The sequence below is a fragment of the Cololabis saira genome, chromosome 9 (assembly GCF_033807715.1).
Source record: "Cololabis saira isolate AMF1-May2022 chromosome 9, fColSai1.1, whole genome shotgun sequence".
NCBI lineage: Eukaryota > Metazoa > Chordata > Actinopteri > Beloniformes > Belonidae > Cololabis > Cololabis saira.
This window is the reverse complement of record NC_084595.1, coordinates 33,592,246-33,609,585: the sequence shown is the minus strand read 5'-3', so window position 1 is coordinate 33,609,585 and position 17,340 is coordinate 33,592,246. Positions and strand designations below refer to the sequence as shown.

The window sequence follows — 17,340 nt, the reverse complement described above, 5'->3', positions numbered from 1 at the left end:
TCAGTTGTATCCGAGTGTGATGGTCAGACTGAATAGTTGCAGTCCAGCAGACTGACACATCTAAATGAATCATCTTTATGGCCCCAAGGCCCCACAGCAGCTCCAGCTGCTCTTTTGATCATGACGTAGAGAAGGACTCACTTTTGAAGCCACAGCTGTGGCACCACCACATCATGTGGAGCTGAGTGGTTGTAAGGCAAGGCACGTTTATTTATATAGCACAATTCAACACAAGGTAATTCAAAGCGCTTGAAGACATAAAGACGGCAAGACACAATTAGACTGTAAATAACAAATAAAATGAAATAAAATTATGAGAAAAGAAGGTAAAATAATAAAAAGCACAAGTTGTTAAAAAAAAGGGCAGTAGAGTACAGCAGGTAAGTATTTAATTTAGGAGTACGCTTGAGTAAACAGTAATGTTTTTAGGCCTGATTTAAGGGATCTACAGTTGGAGCAGACCTCAGGTCTACAGGAAGTTTGTTCCACCGGTGAGGACCAGAATAACTGAACGCTGCCTCACCTTGCTTGGTTCTGGTTCTGGAACCACAACAAACCAGATCCAGATGAACCTCAGGGGTCTGGGAGCTTCATAGGAACTAACAGATCCAGCATGTATTTTGGTCCAAGACCATTCAGGTCTTTGTAGACCAGCAGTAAGATTTTAAACACTGGAAGCCAGTGTAGTGATTTCATGACCGGTGTAATGTGGTCCAGTTTCCTGGTGTTTGTAAGGACTCTCGCAGCAGCGTTCTGGATCAGCTGCAGCTGCCTGATAGATTTCTTGTTGAGGCCTGTAAAGATGCCATTGCAATAATCCAACCTATTGAAAATGAATGCATGAATATGTTTTTCCATGTCTAGTTTAGACAGAATCCCCTTAATTCTAGCAATGTTTTTTAGGTGGCATTAGGCATATTTAGTGATAAACTTTAGATGGCTGTTGAAGTTCACATCTGTCTGAGTCAATAATTACACCACGATTTGGACAAGTCAGGTCTACCAGGCAAGTTCAAGGCCTGGGTGTACCAACATGGCATCCTCCCAAGGATCCTCTGGCCGTGGCGGTAATGCACCTAAAAGCTGGATGCCAACCGCCGTTAAAAAAGAAGAAGAAGAAGAAGAAGAAGAAGAAGAAGAAGAAGATCCTCTGGCCCCTCTTGTTGTACGAGGTCCCGATCTCCACTGTTGAGGGCTTTGAAAGGAGAGTCAGCAGGTTCCTGCGGAAGTGGCTGGGCTTACCCCGGAGCCTGAGGAGCATCGCCCTGTATGGGAAAAACAACATGCTGAAGCTCCCCATCAGCAGCCTGAATGAAGAATTCAAGGTGAGCCGTACTAGGGAAGTGCTGCAATACAGAGAATCATCTGACCCAAAAGTCTCTCAAGCTGGGATTGAAGTCAGAACGGGGCAGAAAAGGAAGGCAGCAGAGGCCGTGGATGTTGCTGAATCACGGCTGCGGCACAGGGCTCTGGTTGGGACAGTGGCTCGGGTAAGGGCAGGCCTGGGTAGCAGTACAACACCTCGCTACGACAAGCCAGAGGGGAAGGACAGGAGAGCATTGCTCCAGGAAGAGGTGCGGGCAGCAGTGGAAGAAGAGCGAGCCAGCACGATGGTTGGAATGCGGCAGCAGGGAGCCTGGACGCGGTGTGAGCAGGCAGCAGAGCGCAAAGTCATTTGGACTGAGCTGTGGAGAGCCGAGCCCCAGCGCCTAAAATTCCTGATCCAGGCCGTCTATGACGTGCTGCCAAGCCCGTCTAACCTGTTCTCTTGGGGGAAGGTGGAGTTTCCAGCTTGCGCTCTGTGCCAGAAGAGAGGGACCCTGGAGCACATCTTGAGCTGCTGTCTGAGAGGCCTGAGCAAGGGGCGCTACCGCTGGCGTCATGACCAGGTCTTGAAGGCTATAGCGAACACCATCTGCAGCGGAATTGCCCACTGCAAGCGCCTCCGCCCAGAGAAGAAGACAATCTCCTTCATCATGGAGAAGAACCACCAGCTGCTGCCAGGACCTCCTCCTCTGGCCTTCTATCAATGGCACAAGACTGGGAGCTGAAGGTTGATTTGGGGAAACAATTAAAGTTCCTGTACAACGTGGCCATAACATCACTAAGGCCAGATGTGGTGCTGACCTCAGCGACCTCCAAGCAGGTCGTGCTCCTGGAGCTAACGGTCCCTTGGGAAGACCGCATCGAGGAGGCCAATGAGAGGAAGAGGGCTAAATACCAGGCTCTGGTTGAGGAGTGTCGGCTCAACGGGTGGCGAGCAAGATGTGAGCCCATTGAGGTGGGATGCAGAGGGTTCGCAGGCCAGTCCCTCTGCAGGGCCTACAGAATGCTGGGCATCACCGGGGCCAGTAAGAGAAGGGCCACAAGGAGGCCACAGAGGCAGCAGAGGTTGCCTCACATTGGCTGTGGATCAGGAGAGGAGATCCGTGGGTTAGGGTAGCGCTACCTGGACACAAGCTGGGGGATTGATCACCCCCGGCTATGTCACCTGGAAGAGAGTGTATGTTGTTGAAATGACCCGAAACACTCAATGACCCCAGGTAACATCACTGATGATGTGTCCAGGTTGCATCACTAGTTGATGTATGTTACAAAGCTAGCTTTATTTGTAGCTGTCAATGACATGGAGCCGAGGTGAGCGCTGATCTTTTCTCTTTCATTTTTAGGGCCAAAAATGATCACCTCTGTCTTTTCTAAATAAATAGCTATTCAAAGGTGTTCACAGGTTTGGTTTTGTCCCACCTCATCCAAATATGCATTAGAAAGAACAATATTGATATTTCAAAGATTTTCCCCCATTATGAACAAATGCTGTTGTGTTTTTATGTACAGTTGATGGGGAAATAACAGTCTGGGCTTGTCATTATTATTATGACCGATTGCATGGCATCCAGAGGAGAGGATATGTTTATTATTTGTTCAAAAATATGAATAAGAAGAAAGTAAGAAAATAGAAATAACTTTGCAGGTAAATATTCATATTTGAAGAACAAGTAAAGCAAAGCAACTTCTGAAATTGTGACCACTGAGGTGATGTGAGGAACCACTGCTCATGCAATGCTCTGCTGGGAGACCTGCAGTCCAGCATCCACATGAGCATTATGTGACACCTGCTACCTATCTTTTGCAGCTCGATCACACATCATTCCTTTACAGTGGCTGTCTCTCCGTGCAGCAGGTCTGTTGTGGACCCTTCAACAAACTTTTTAGGAAGTGTTCAAAGGACCTCAAAAGGTCTAAGGAGTTGATTTGGTTTCAAAACTGTGTGATGGGACCTTGTGCCATCTGTGGGCCCCAATAAGCTGTGTGTGCAGTATCAAAGATGGTGAACAGTCACACATTGCTGAGGAGATCTTATCTCACTCGTATCCCAAGTTCCAGTATATTATTAGAACCTAGAAAGAGTGATTATCAAGTACTTATTAAAAAGAAAAAAGGAGGCTATACTGAACGATAAGACTAATGAAACAGGATTAAAGAAGTGTTTATTCTACTATATGAACACATTGCTTTCCTATTTCAGTTTCCAACCCAAAATGATGAATATAAAAAAGAAAGAAAAAAAAGGCCGGGACATTAATCATGAGTGTTGTCATCCCGTGGCCTGACCTTTGTGCAAGAGATTATACATGGCAGTTTGGCGTGGTGGAGCAATCGGTTCAGTTCTGGCCCGCCGGTGATACAAGTGTCATTCAGCCTATATTATTGGGGTCTCTTTCTGCACTTATGTGCTTTGCAGTGTGGGGCTCTGTCGGTTAATTTGAGGTGGTGCGTGTGGATTGTGTTCCGACCCTGCAACCCTGGGTAGCATCACTGTGGGACTTGCTCCCTCTGGGTTTGGTGAATGTACCTGTGATTTGGGCAGGTATCTTGGTTTGGGTGCCTCTTTCAATGATTTGGGTACATGTTTTAACTCATCTTGTGCACACTCTACAGGCGACAAGAGGCGTGTTTTTCCACGCTTGGCACGCCAGGACCAAGGGTTGTTGTCTTGCCTGGAGTTTCTTGCATCGCATGGTCTCTTGCTGTGACCACAATTTAAAAAAAAAACTCACTCATACGGTATGTATTACATCTTTTCTTTTTAGTAGAGTATTATTATTAGTATACTTAGTATTATTAGTATTAGTATTAGTATTTTGTTTAATGTTTTGTCTTGCTTTGATTTTTTTTTCTTGTCTAACATTGTTTATTTTTGACTACTTTTGGTTTTGTAGTTGTTTTATTGGGTTGATTTATTTCCTTTCAGCCACCACGTAGTAATTCAACGTGTCTGGGTATTGTGAACATCTGTCAGGTGTATGCTTGGTCTCCTGTGGTGGAATCCCCCAGGTGGCGTCGTCGGTAACCATTTTAAAAAGAAAACCCTCTTTGGTTTCAGTCTTAAATCCTTCCTTAGCTACATAAGTCACAATGAAAGGCGCGCTGGAAACACATAAATATAATTCCTTGTTTGTTGTTTGAACATGGCCATTAAAATTCCCAGTGTTAGAGGAAAAAGGTAAGTGAAACCTCAGAGTTAGTAAGTGGTGAAACATCCTTTGGCAGCAATGGCAGATGTTTTGGATCAGGCCCATCAGGATTGATTTTGAACTTTTCCTCTTTGCAGAATTGCTTCCATTCATACACATTTAGAGGATCTCTAGCGTGAACAGCTGTCTTGATTCCTCTTCACCTCTGAGGTTATTCTGTCAGGCTCCACCGAAGTGCAGATTTTCTTTTGATTCAGTCCCTTCTGTGGTAGATTTAGTTTGATGTTTATGATCATTGTCCTGCCACATCAACCAACATCTGATAAGCTTCAGCAGGTAAACAGCCCCCCTAAAATGATCCTGTAGGATATTTTGGTTAAAGTGGAGTGTTATTTTCGCCTCAGTGATAGCAAGTTGGCCAGGCCTTTGACAGGGAGGCAAGCCGGTATGATGTTTTGATGTTGCTAAGCTGTATCTTATGGCAACTTTTGTTTAATCAGTTAACAAAAACAAAAGCCCAGATGTCATATTTTTCACCACCTCTGCATTCCTTTGGATTGCAAAGCTTCTTAGGAGACTTCAGGGTGCAAAAAAAGTTTATTTTGGAGAACAGCAACTCCATCTGTGGAGCTCTGGCAGGGACACCCTAACTGTTCAATGGCTTATGTATGGTAGAGTCATGAACAGATGTTGGTCAGCCCCAGGGATGTCTTTGTGCCTTTATCTGTTACTCATGGTTACTTTTTATTTAAAGGTTTATGCATTGTGCCTTTAGTCATTTTGGCTGGGCAAATATTTATTAACCACAGAAACTTTGTAGCAGATGCTTCTCACTAAATGTCTTGGATGTCTTTTATCAATCAAAGTGGCTCTGGATCACATCTCCAACGGATTTCATTAAGTTAATTATTCTGAATTTAGCAGTCTTACTCCACATACTTTTTCCACCGGCCTTGTGAATCGTAAATGGGGGAATGGGTTCAATAAAAATACAAACAACTAACAAAAAAACTTACAATAAGAATACAGAAAGTTCTTATTGTTTGTGTATTTGTCATTTCAAACACATTATGTTTGTGTATTATTGTGACTTATTTTAAGATCAAATTCCATTTAAACAAGTTCATTCCAAAGATTCACATCGGAAATATTTAATTGTCACTTCATTAGTTCAGATAGTTTTTGACTGCCACAGATAGTCTGACTTACGAATCATTTCAAATAATTTTAAGAGGGACAAGACACTTGTTCTCAAGATTATAATGAACTTTCAAATTAAACAAACAAAAAAAGTACAGGCCTCTTTTGTGGACAGCAAGCACATATCTGTGATCTTCAGCAGGCGCTTCAAAATGTAAGGCTGAGCCACCACTTACAGGCCAAAAACAGAAGTGTACTTGTGTTGTTACTTATCCTGGCCCAATATTTGTGTGTGTCTTTGCGTGCAACTGTACACGTGCGCGCTATCAGCACATCACAGAACTGCATTCGCCAATCTTCTCCCAACACAAACACATATGCACCTTATCTCATATTAGAAAGAAAAGGGGAATTGCATGGACTGCAGGAGATAACACTTCTCTTTGGTTTAATTGTAAAATGTATATTTTATTATTTTGAGTGTTGTTGCAGTGCATTTATCTAAAATCTTCTCCACTTTTAAAGAAATACCAAAAGAAAAAATTAGAACTCGGATTGGAAATTGAGTGACATTTTCATTTCTGATTTTGAGAACTTGAACCCAACATTCGCAAGCAAAATGGTTGTGAATACGTGTATTTACAAACCCCATAACTTGAGAATATCTAAAATTCCTGAACTGTTATCAGTAACTGACACTCCTGAACCACATTTGTGAATATATAAACACACCTGCAATACAATTGTGGGTTGTATTGTTTTGTTGGTGCTGAAGAACATTAAAAAACCCAAAACTGTTACAAATTGATTCAAGTATTTTTTCGCCTGTTTTGTTAATGAGATGATAATTAGCTCTATATGAATACAAAAAATTGTAATTAATGTTGTTTTGATATTTAGGGCTGTACTGAAAAAATGCAAAAGTTAATTAACTGAAATATATATTTTGCTTCATCAATGACTTTGCACTGATATTTATATTCACAATAGAGTATTGAGGTAAAAGTTAAAAGGATGTTGATGTATTATCAAGTACTTATTAAAAAGAAAAAAGGAGACTACAACTGAACTATACAAAGACTAATGAAACAGGATAAAAGAAATGTTTATTCTTCTATAGGAACACATTGCTTTCCTATTTCATTTTCCAACCCTAAATTCTGAATATACAAAAGAAAGAAAAAAAGACCGGGAAATTAATCTTAAATTCGTTTTTTTACCCACCCTTTTTCAGGGACTGATAACTCTATTCCTGGCTCAGGTCCATCCTCATACACATAATGGAAAAAACACTGTATTGTGGGCTTTTATTTTCACATACAACAAGTTTTTACATAATATTTAAATTATGAGCATTTTTCCTAATCGTTTTTTTTTTATTTGATTTAATTTGATTTATTTTGTACATGTAAAAAACAACAATTCAAGAGAAAACAAGAAAACAAATCAACAAAACAAAGAATTTCATACTTTAACACTTGATATCTTAATTTAAATGTGCAAAAACTAGTAGGAAGAAGTGTAAATTTATTTAATCCTACCCCCATTCACTAATCATTTAATCCGTATTCATAAATACTCACACACTGTACTCACACTGCTAAATAACAGTATTGTTATTATTATTATACTGTAATTATACTCACACACATACCTATACATACATACACATAGTTGAATATTTATATATATTTGTACACACATGCCCATATAAATATTTATAGAAATATACTTATTTACACTATACTGTCTCTATTAACTGCATCCGCTTTATATTTATGTATATATCTACTTACACACACACACACACACACACACATATACATATACATATACATATACATATATATATATATATATATATATACGTCTTCACATTAGCTTGTTTGTTTCAGACATCTTCCATCTGTAGAGAAGTCATTCAGCTGATAACCTCAGCTTAAGGACCACATCTGTGTTTCTTTGTTGGTCTTTAAGTGGATTTATCAAGACAAAAATAAATGAAAGAAAATGAAAATTTGGTATCAATATATCAGAAACATCCCCCTGTTTAAGATCACTTAATTACATATGTGTGCACTTTATTGTTTGAAGACTAAAACAATGTAAAATGTCCAAAACACACATGTCAAACACACATTTGACAACTGCCAGCTTGTAATTACTCAACAAATCATGAGGTATTTTAGCAGCTCTTGCATGAAAATATAGACACGGGGAGCTGTGCTTGTGGGGGTTATTATGAGGTCGTTTTTAAATGGATATTTTGACTTTTACGCAGAAATTTTACAGAATAATGCAAGTGAAGGAAACACAACTTTTTGGGTGACAGTAGTTAGTGGAGGGCGCAAACCCGCGCCTGCAGTGGCGGGGTTGGCCCTATGCGGTTCTCATCGGGGTTATAAAAGACCCTGCCCTGTCAAAGAGGGCAAGACATCACTCTGTCCACTCCCGAGTGCAACCTTTGCTGAAGCGAACGAACTATCGGAGCATCAACATGTCCTCTCCTTCCAGCTCGCCTCTGAAGAGGAAGAGGAAAACTGGCCCCACGGTGTCAGCGCGCATCCTGAAGGCCGTGTCCGCGTCCTCTCAGCGGGGCGGCGTGTCCCTGGTAGCCCTCAAGAAGGTCCTGAAGGCCGGGGGTTACGATGTGGTGAAGAACAAGGTCCGCATCCGCACCGCCATCAAGCGTCTGGTGACCAAAAAATCTCTGGTCCAGAGCAAGGGCTCCTACAAAATCAACAAAAAGGCCCCCGCGGCCCGCAAGAAGAAGGTGGTGAAAAGGAAGAAGCCCAAGACTAAGAAGAAGACCGCCGTCAAGAAGAAGGCAGTCAAGAAGTCACCTAAGAAGAAGAGAAAGGCAAAGAGCCCCAAGAAAGCCAAGAAAGCTGCTGGGCCCAAAAAGACCAAGAAGCCCAAGTCAAAGAGTCCCAAGAAGCCCAAGCGTAAAGCCGCCAAGAGGGCCAGACCCGCCAAGAAGTGAACACTGCTCCGTCCTGGAGCCCGAGGCGTTTCTGCTGTGTGGACTATGACTGCATCTAACTCACCTGAGTTTTCTTTGGCTATTTCCATTTTTTCTATAGTAGAAAAAAACTGAACTTGCTTGTTTTACACTCTTATTTTACTCTCTCTCCCTCTCTCTCTCTATCTCTGTCTTTCTCTCCCTGTCTCTCTCTCTGCTGTGGTCTTTAATTGACTAAAATGCATTTCTGAAAAAATAAAATCATTTTGATTTAAAGAAGGTCGTATTTGGATTTTTTTCTCAAAATGTCTGAAAGAATGGTCTATTATTATAATTTTTTGCAGGTATTATCAAATTAAGACATTTCCTGAAGCAGCTGTTGCGCATCATCCGTGTCTCTTTTGACGTCAGTAACTGCATATGTTTATAAGTTGGAGGGGAGAAAAGTGTTTCGTAAAGTTACGCGGAGTTCTTTTCTATTTTGCTTGTTTTTGGAAGACATTACAGTTAAATTTGTTTGTTTCACATAATGGTGGAGAGAAAAAGAATAGTTGGTGATGCGCTTTTACGCACAGTTACGCACAGACACCAAGGAATGCAGATCAGCAATTTTCCATAAACCTCAACATCTAACAACTATCTTTAAAATACGCTTCTAAAAAAACCCGCAGATTTTTCTTCAGCTTGCTTTTCTTGATCAGCTCTCTATCCAACTCGTTGGGTTGGGGGATTCAAGTCATTGCAGTCCCGTCGCAAATAAAAGGACCCTCCGTGTTTCTGAAGCAGCTGCAGCGACGGTGATGTCTGCGAGGTTTCTAATCGTCACTGCAGTGCGTGGAAGGGCGTGACGAGACGTCTGCTCTCCTCTTATCTCTCACTGAACTTGGACGCAGATGAAAGCTTTGGTGACTCGTTGGATTAGAAAAAAATAATAGGGCGATCAAGGTGGAGAAAAAGGTGTAGTTATCAATATTCACTTCTTCTTCATGCTTCCCCCCGTTTTTTTCGGGGGAAGTCCAGGGAGATTTGAAACTATAACTAATAACTAAATAATGCAGATGTAGGCTATTCCAGAACAGAGCTACCATTCCTATTTACTGAAACTGATGAAATGTATTTAAACGAGTACGTCAATTGATACACTACGTTAAAAGAATAGAGAAAGTGTTGTGTTTACTTAAATCTTTTTCATTTCTTTATGAGTCTAATATTTGCTTGTTTTAAATGTGTGAGGGGGCAGCTTAAAGTAAACTCCACTCCCTTTACATTTACAAAGAAAACTGACCAGAATCATGTGGTAAAATATTTTGTTTCCCTGTTCTGATGTGTACCTGCGGTACTCTACTGCCCTTAGTTTTCAGCAACGTGTACTTTTTATTATTTTACCTTCTTTTCTCATTAATTGTATTTCATTTTATTTGTTATTTACTGTTTAATTATGTCTTGCCGCTTTTAATGTTGATGTAAAGCACTCTGAATTACCTTGTGTTGAATTGTGCTATATAAATAAACTTGCCTTGCCTTGTTTAGGTGCAGTTCTTTTCACCAATGGCAACTTTTCTCTATTTAAAATGTATGAAAACGATCTAATAAAAAAGAAAATCCAAGTCAAATATCAAATGTGGGCCCTATCTGAAATAAAAATGGGCTACTTGGCTAAAGAGGGAGCTTTGGCTCAAAATGATCAAATGTTATGGGTCTATAATGATATTATCCCCTGGATGGGAAGCCCATATTGGAAAGAAGGGTTGCAAGAGGAATAAAAAGGCAGGTGTGTGAGTCTAATATTTAAACACAATTAAAAAAATACATTTCAATTACAACAATTGGATAAAACCGAAATATTACTTGAGGGTTCGTTTTTTTTCTAAACTTTTTAGCGACGGTTTCTGCTTATTACTTAGTATTTGAAGTCTTATTAAGCCAAACAATGAGGACAATATAGACCCTGCGATATACTGGTAACCTGTCCAGGGTGAACCCTGCCTCTCTCTGTACTGAGCTGGGATAGACTCCAGCAGACCCTCATGACCCTGCAGAGGATAAGATAAGGTGTAGAAAATGGATGGATGGATGGATGGATGGATGGATGGATGGATGGATGGATGGATGGATGGATGGATGGATGGATACAATATAGACACACGGTTACCGTGGTCGTCAGGTTTTACACCGCCATCTGCTGGCAAGATTTATTATTAACGCGTGAGGTCAATGAAGTAAAAGGTCTCTGGTTAAATTTGTTTGGTTAAATAAGCTTTAATCCGAGATTTCGGTCCTCTTTTACTTCTACAAGTATAGCCAACTGATCTTTGCAGTATTTTATCAGACATTAAGTGTAAAAACTACATTAAATGCCACCCACTTGCAAAGCAGTTAAAAACACAATCTTAAAAGGTATAGGCTGAATTTATTTTTTTCTTTTGAATTTTTGCAGTTAAGTAATAAATAGCATCAGAATATTTTGAAGGAATTCATTACTCATTTATCCGCTGCATTTTTTGCGATTCACCTACTTGTCATTTGACTGATTCTCTGTATATATGTATTACCCTGTTGTTAAATACTAAAATACGACGTGAGAAAGGGGAAGTCATTTGCCATACACATTAATCTTAATTCATCTTAAATATACACCGTGGAAAAATGGTTACTCCTTGAAAATGGCTACATTTGACATTGTTCCCTAAAAGGACAAAAAATAAATAAATCTTATATTTATACTCTCAACACTCATAGAGTCTCAGAGTAATCAATCACAGTACAATAATAATAATAATAACACAATCATATGAACCTTCCAATAATCATGTCTACCTCTACTGCTGCACCTTTCACTTTTTAAAAATTGTATATAAGAGCTGTCATTTGTCTATTACCTATTTACTGTAGAGTGAGCGAAAATAACCGAGTCAAATTCCATGTCTTGTCTGACCTGACCTGGCCAAACAAACATGATTCTGATTCTGATTCTGATTCTGATATTGCCTTTAACTTATTCTGCAGTTCATTGCAAGCACATGTTTATACCCAACTATTGTCTATAAAGTAATTATAGGTTTTATTGTAGGTGATGACTCAGAAGTTCTTTGTACAAGTGCACTCGTGATGTTTTAGATCCATCTAAAAAACACAGCTACTTCCTCATACCAGCAAGGTCATTTGCATGTCTCACTTCTCTGTTCAAATGGAAACAAGATGTGACAGGACAAACAATCCAGTCACATCTTGGTTTCGCTGGTTAAAAATTAATTTTCAATTCCCTTTTTTTTCCCCCAAATATATTTATTTATTTCAAAACATAATAGTACTATACAAACTGTTTAACCCATGGGACTCAAAACATCTGCCCCAAACCGTGCAGAACCCATGTCCTCAATTCACAACCAAAGCATAACAACAAAACAACAGCACAAATAATAGTCGGGCAGTCGTTCACCATTGTTTCTTGTTGATAGGTCAGGAATCCCCCCTCTCAGATAATTTCCCCATATCGGACTAAATAGTGAGAGTGAGTGAACTATTTTGAAGTATTTCCTAGTTTGTTGCCACACACTAATGATATTTTTAGCCATAGGATTTTTGGTGGATTTTTTAACTTTCTTAAAATTTGCTGAATACAGGTAGACGGGTAAAGGCAGCTTCAATGAATCACCTTCCATTTCTCTCCAGTGGCACATTTTCCTCAGAGTAGTAGAACATCAGTACACAACATACACTCTCGTATAGGTCTCCTTTTTATTTATTTCCTTACTTAGCTTCCATGTAGTTGGTCAAACAAATTGTTTATTTTTGATATACAAAAGATCTTTTCCCCAGATGGTCTTGGACCAACCTCCATGGAAATCCCTTTTATTTGGAACTATATATATATAATAAACTCCTGAACACTGAATGTTTGAGTTTGTTTGTTTTTATTACGGTTTGTCAGTTATATGGAGGGTGCCTCCATATAACTGACAATGAGCAAGGGCAATGGAAAAACCCATCTTGAAATCACTGAAACATTTATGCACAGGTCAAAAAGTCAGATCACAGATTTATGATTCTTAACAGGACATAAAGTAAATAAGGTCAGTAATAAGGTCAGATACTGGATTTATATATATATTTACTGTCTGACCACCCTTTAGATGTTGTTAAGAGAGTACGGTATTTGGGTCACATCATAAATGAGGATCTATGTGATGATGAAGACATCCAGCGTCAGTGCTGTAAGCTCTATGCTCAGGCCAATGTGCTGCCCGTAGATTCCATATGTGCACAGCTGATGTTAAAGTAAATCTATCCAGAGCCTACTGTACACCACTTTACACAGCTCACCTTTGGTGTAATTATACCACGTGAACCACCATGTATTAATAATGATGCGTTCAGGTTCCTCATTAATAATGATGCGTTCAGGTTCCTCCTTAAGCTTCCAAGATGGACAAGTGCAAGCACTTTATTTGTTAATTGTTATGTCCCTGCACCTTCAATGCTCTGCTGAGGAATTTTATGTTTAAATTTATGTGTCGACTCCATGAGTCAGAAAATTGTCTAATAACTGCACTCACTAACATCAAATGGAATGATGCAAAGTACACATCTGGACTATGGAAACATTGGAACAGATGTTTGTATGTATTTTAATGTGTGACCTGTAATCTTTATGTATTTTATATGGAACCTTTTGAGTCTGTAATAAAGTATTCATATCATATCATATCATATCATATCATATCATATCATATCATATCATATCATATCTTATCATATAGTTATATTACTTAAGACTCACTTGTTTTCTTTCTTTATTTTATCATAAAAGTTAAGTAACAGCTGATTATAATCAAAACGAGTATGGAACAAGTAAAAAGTTCATATGTAGGGGATTATTTTCACATGTTACTCAGTGGTCTGGCGAGGGGGCGAAACCGAATCTCAGACAAACCAAAGAAGAGGAAACGAAACCGAAAGTCATACAAACTTCTTGGTCATAAAGTCACATGAGGGGGCAGGTTTGGGCTCGCACTTTAAAGTCAGTTTCTCCCGTTCTCACCTCTCACAAAGCCATGATGAAGCTGGGTGTGTGTCTGCTGGCTCTCTGCTGCCTGCAGGGCGGCTCCTCGCTCTCCCTGAGCCGCCCGAGCAGCGGGCTGGGCCGGTGCCGAGCCTCCAACCTGAGCCGCACCGCCCTGGAGGTGCTGCCGGGCGGCGGCTGGGACAACCTCCGCAACATGGACATGGGTCGAGTCATGAACCTCAGCTACTCCCAGTGCGAGACCAGCGAGGACGGGATCTACCTCATCCCGGATGAGGTGTTTGTGATCCCGCACAAGGAGACCGGCGTGGAGACCAACTCGGAGATAATCAGCTCCTGGCTGGAGCAGAAGAGTTCCACCTCTCACAGTATAAATGATGACATCTCTTTTTTCTCTGTGTTGAATGGAAAGTTTTCTTTTGAGAGCATGAGGATGAAAACTCATCAGGTCAAGGACTCTTCAACTACAACTAGAGTGCAGGTAAGTTTCTGTTTAGTTGGCTTTGCAGATGAAGTGGTTCGTAGTATTAAAAAATAAAAAAAAGTTCCTGCATGAAAATTGCTTTTTTCTGCAGATTGTTTAAAACGTTGTTGTTGTTTTTAAAAGAAAACTGTTAATTAGCTTTATTGAACAATATTAAAGTATTAAATACATATAATAAGGAAAATCATTTAAGTATAAAAAAATAATGGTACCATTATATCTTTCTCCAAAAGGTCCGCAACTTCATCTACACAGTTAAAGCCTACCCAGATTTTACTCTGGATTCACGCTTCGCGTATCAAGTTAAAGATATAGCTGATGCAATTGAGAACAACCAGACAAGGAATGCAGATTATCTGTCAGAGAGGCTGGTCCTGGATTACGGAACTCATGTCATCACGAGTATCAGTGCCGGGGCTTCTCTGGTACAGGAAGACTACCTCCGCTCTTCATACGTGTCCACCGGTAGCTCAGACAGTACCACTGTCAAATCCTTAGCTGGAATCAACTTTTTTGACAAGATCAAGTTTGAGATAAGCAGCCAGAGTACCCAACAGAGTTCAACACTCCAGACATACCAGTCCAACATTCAGTACTCACTTATTCAAAGCCATGGGGGGATTCCTTTTTATCCTGGCATCACTCTGCAGAAGTGGCAGGAAAGCACCAGGAACAATCTGGTTGCTATCGACCGCTCAGGATTTCCCCTCCACTACTTCATACACTCAAAATCTTTACCTGATCTGCCAGAACCCACAGTAAACAAAGTGGCTCATACCTTGCGTCAGGCCATAGATCGCTACTACCAGGTCAACACCCGCCCTGGATGTGTGGACATAGGCTCGGTGAACTACAACTTCCAGGCCAACGTTGATGACAAGTCCTGCGTGGGTCCGGCCACCAACCTCAGTTTTGGGGGCGTCTACCAGGAGTGTGTTGCACTCAGCTCAGATGCAGGTCCACTTTGTGATAAGCTGGCTCAGAAAAACCTTGACACAGGAGATTTCTCCTGTCGCTCACCTTACTCCCCAACCTTGCTGCGCTCAGAGGAGAGACAGCAGGGTTACACGTCTTACGACTGCCATACGGAGAGTTATGCATGTGGATTTTTGTGGTTGCAAACTTGCCACAGACAACTGTGCCAGGACATGTACCATGTTCGCTCTGCTCGTATCAGGACCTACTGGTGCTCTACGGATGGAAAAGCCCCAGCCAACTCGGGGTACCTGTTTGGAGGAATCTATAGCCCCTCACTTCTGAACCCCCTCACCAAAGCTAAAAGCTGTCCCGCAAACTTCATTGCAGTAAAGTTTCTCTCAGATGGTCAAATGATCTGCGTGAGTAACGACTATGAGGTCGGAAGCAAATACTCAGTCCCATTTGGAGGGCTCTTTAGCTGTGAGGCAAACAACCCACTGGCCAAGAACCAACGCAGATGCCCTCCCCAGTTCAGTCAACACCTCGCTACAGTGAGCGACGGCTGTGAAATTCTTTACTGTGTCCAGTCCGGACTGTTCACAGGTGGGGACCTGCTACCGATCCAACTGCCTCCGTTCACTAAACCTGCACTTGTCACCATGCAAGCCACTAACACGGTGATGGTGATGACCGAGGGAGATAAGAACTGGGTCAGAGTGGGGCAGACCAAAGCATGGAAACTTGTCAAACCAGAAGAAATGAAGGACATCATGCAAAAGATTAGACCAGAATTAAATCAGATGTCAAGTGGGGAAAAGGCAGGGGTAGCATTTGGAGTGATAGGTATAATGGCTCTGGTCGCCATAGTGGGTGTGATTGTAATGAGGAAGAGAAGGGGGATGTCTGGATTGAGGAGAGGTGGCTATGTGGAAATACAGCAGGAAAGGCAAGATGAAGCTTAAAAACAGCTTAGACCGTAGGGGGCTTGGCGGCCACAGACATAATATGAGAGATTATGTTTTTAACTTCCTCATTGATTGCAGCACTATTAATCCGTAAAATAGAGCATTTTTGTATGATTAAAGGCTTATCATGACTCATGATACTTTTATTATCACCTTAGCGACCTTAGATATGATACTGTAATTAGTTAGATGAGGGACAGATGTGGTATTGCACATCTGCCTCTCATAGAACAGAGTTGTTTTGAGAAGTGTCTGGTTGCAGACTGTGGGATTGTTGCTCCAGTCTAGATCAGAAACATGAGAGCTGCCCTCCACGGACACCTGGCCCAGATGTGTTACCCTGACCACTTGAGAACGGAAGTCACAGGTTTCCAGTCAAGAGTGAAGCTCCACTTTCTTCACGGCTGGCAGCTCAATCCTCCTGGTGGTTTCTGCAGAGAGCAGAAGTGATTTCAAGCCAACTCTCAAGTTAACCGTTACTGCCCTCATGAGGGCAGCATGTAGAACGTCATGTTGTATGTTTTTTTTTCTTCTCTTACTGCATGACTTTATGTTAAATGGCAAAAGGGAAAGTCCCGTGACTTTGAATGAACTTGCATTTTATTTTTAAAAAAAGTACTCAGTTACAGCAATTTAAGGGAACTTACATTTTTCTGCACAATAAATGCATATAAAGAATTTATTTTGCCTGTAAATCTTTTTTTATTTCTGTAACATGCACACAAGCATTAATTAAAGTGATATAAAGATCATAATAATAAAAGCTCTGTCTTCATTTTTATGTGATATTTGTGTATGTCATGACTCTGGCAATGTGAAAGTTTGGAATCTTTGAAAATCTTTTTTAAAACAATGCCAAAAGGTAATCTGGCAGTGACAGGGGAGGGATTAGTTTGGTCTGTAGTTTGTTTTTGTTACTGTTTTACTTTTTTTTCATACTGTTTAATTGTTTTTTATATTTTGTACACTGGTGTATGCTGTGATCAACATGCCCATGCCTACTCAAAATATTTGTAATTAACATTCAGCATTTCACCTTTTTTACTTTGTGAAAATTTCAATAAAAAGATCTTGAATTAAAAAAAAATAATGCCAAAAGGTGAACTCTGTATAAAGTAAATTGCAACCATGAAGTTGCAATTAAATGAACATACATAAATGAAGGAAACTCAGATTCTCTCTCAGCAGTCAACACACGATACACACCTCCCTCAATGATACATTTATTGGAACTTTTGTTAATTTGCATCCACCATGTTATTTTTTTCTTAGTTCTTGATATATATACACACATCCATATCCATAAAACTGATCAGATAACATACTAATCTGGCTGTAACACTGTTATACACTGTTTATATATATATATATAT

The 17,340-nt window shown here is 40.5% G+C and overlaps 2 protein-coding genes across 2 annotated transcripts; both read left to right on the top strand.

The window, feature by feature from the left end:
* Positions 1–8,053: 8,053 nt before the first annotated feature.
* Positions 8,054–8,856, top strand: LOC133451089 (protamine-like protein). Its single transcript, XM_061730028.1, has one exon. It carries the CDS (start codon positions 8,113–8,115, stop codon positions 8,596–8,598), a length of 486 nt encoding a protein of 161 aa, XP_061586012.1. The 5' UTR covers positions 8,054–8,112; the 3' UTR covers positions 8,599–8,856.
* Positions 8,857–13,596: 4,740 nt separating this feature from the next.
* mpeg1.1 (macrophage expressed 1, tandem duplicate 1) lies at positions 13,597–16,645 on the top strand. Its single transcript, XM_061729312.1, has 2 exons — positions 13,597–14,081; positions 14,318–16,645. The coding sequence occupies exons 1-2, from the start codon at positions 13,632–13,634 to the stop codon at positions 15,962–15,964; spliced, it is 2,097 nt and encodes a 698-aa protein (XP_061585296.1). The 5' UTR covers positions 13,597–13,631; the 3' UTR covers positions 15,965–16,645.
* Positions 16,646–17,340: the final 695 nt, after the last annotated feature.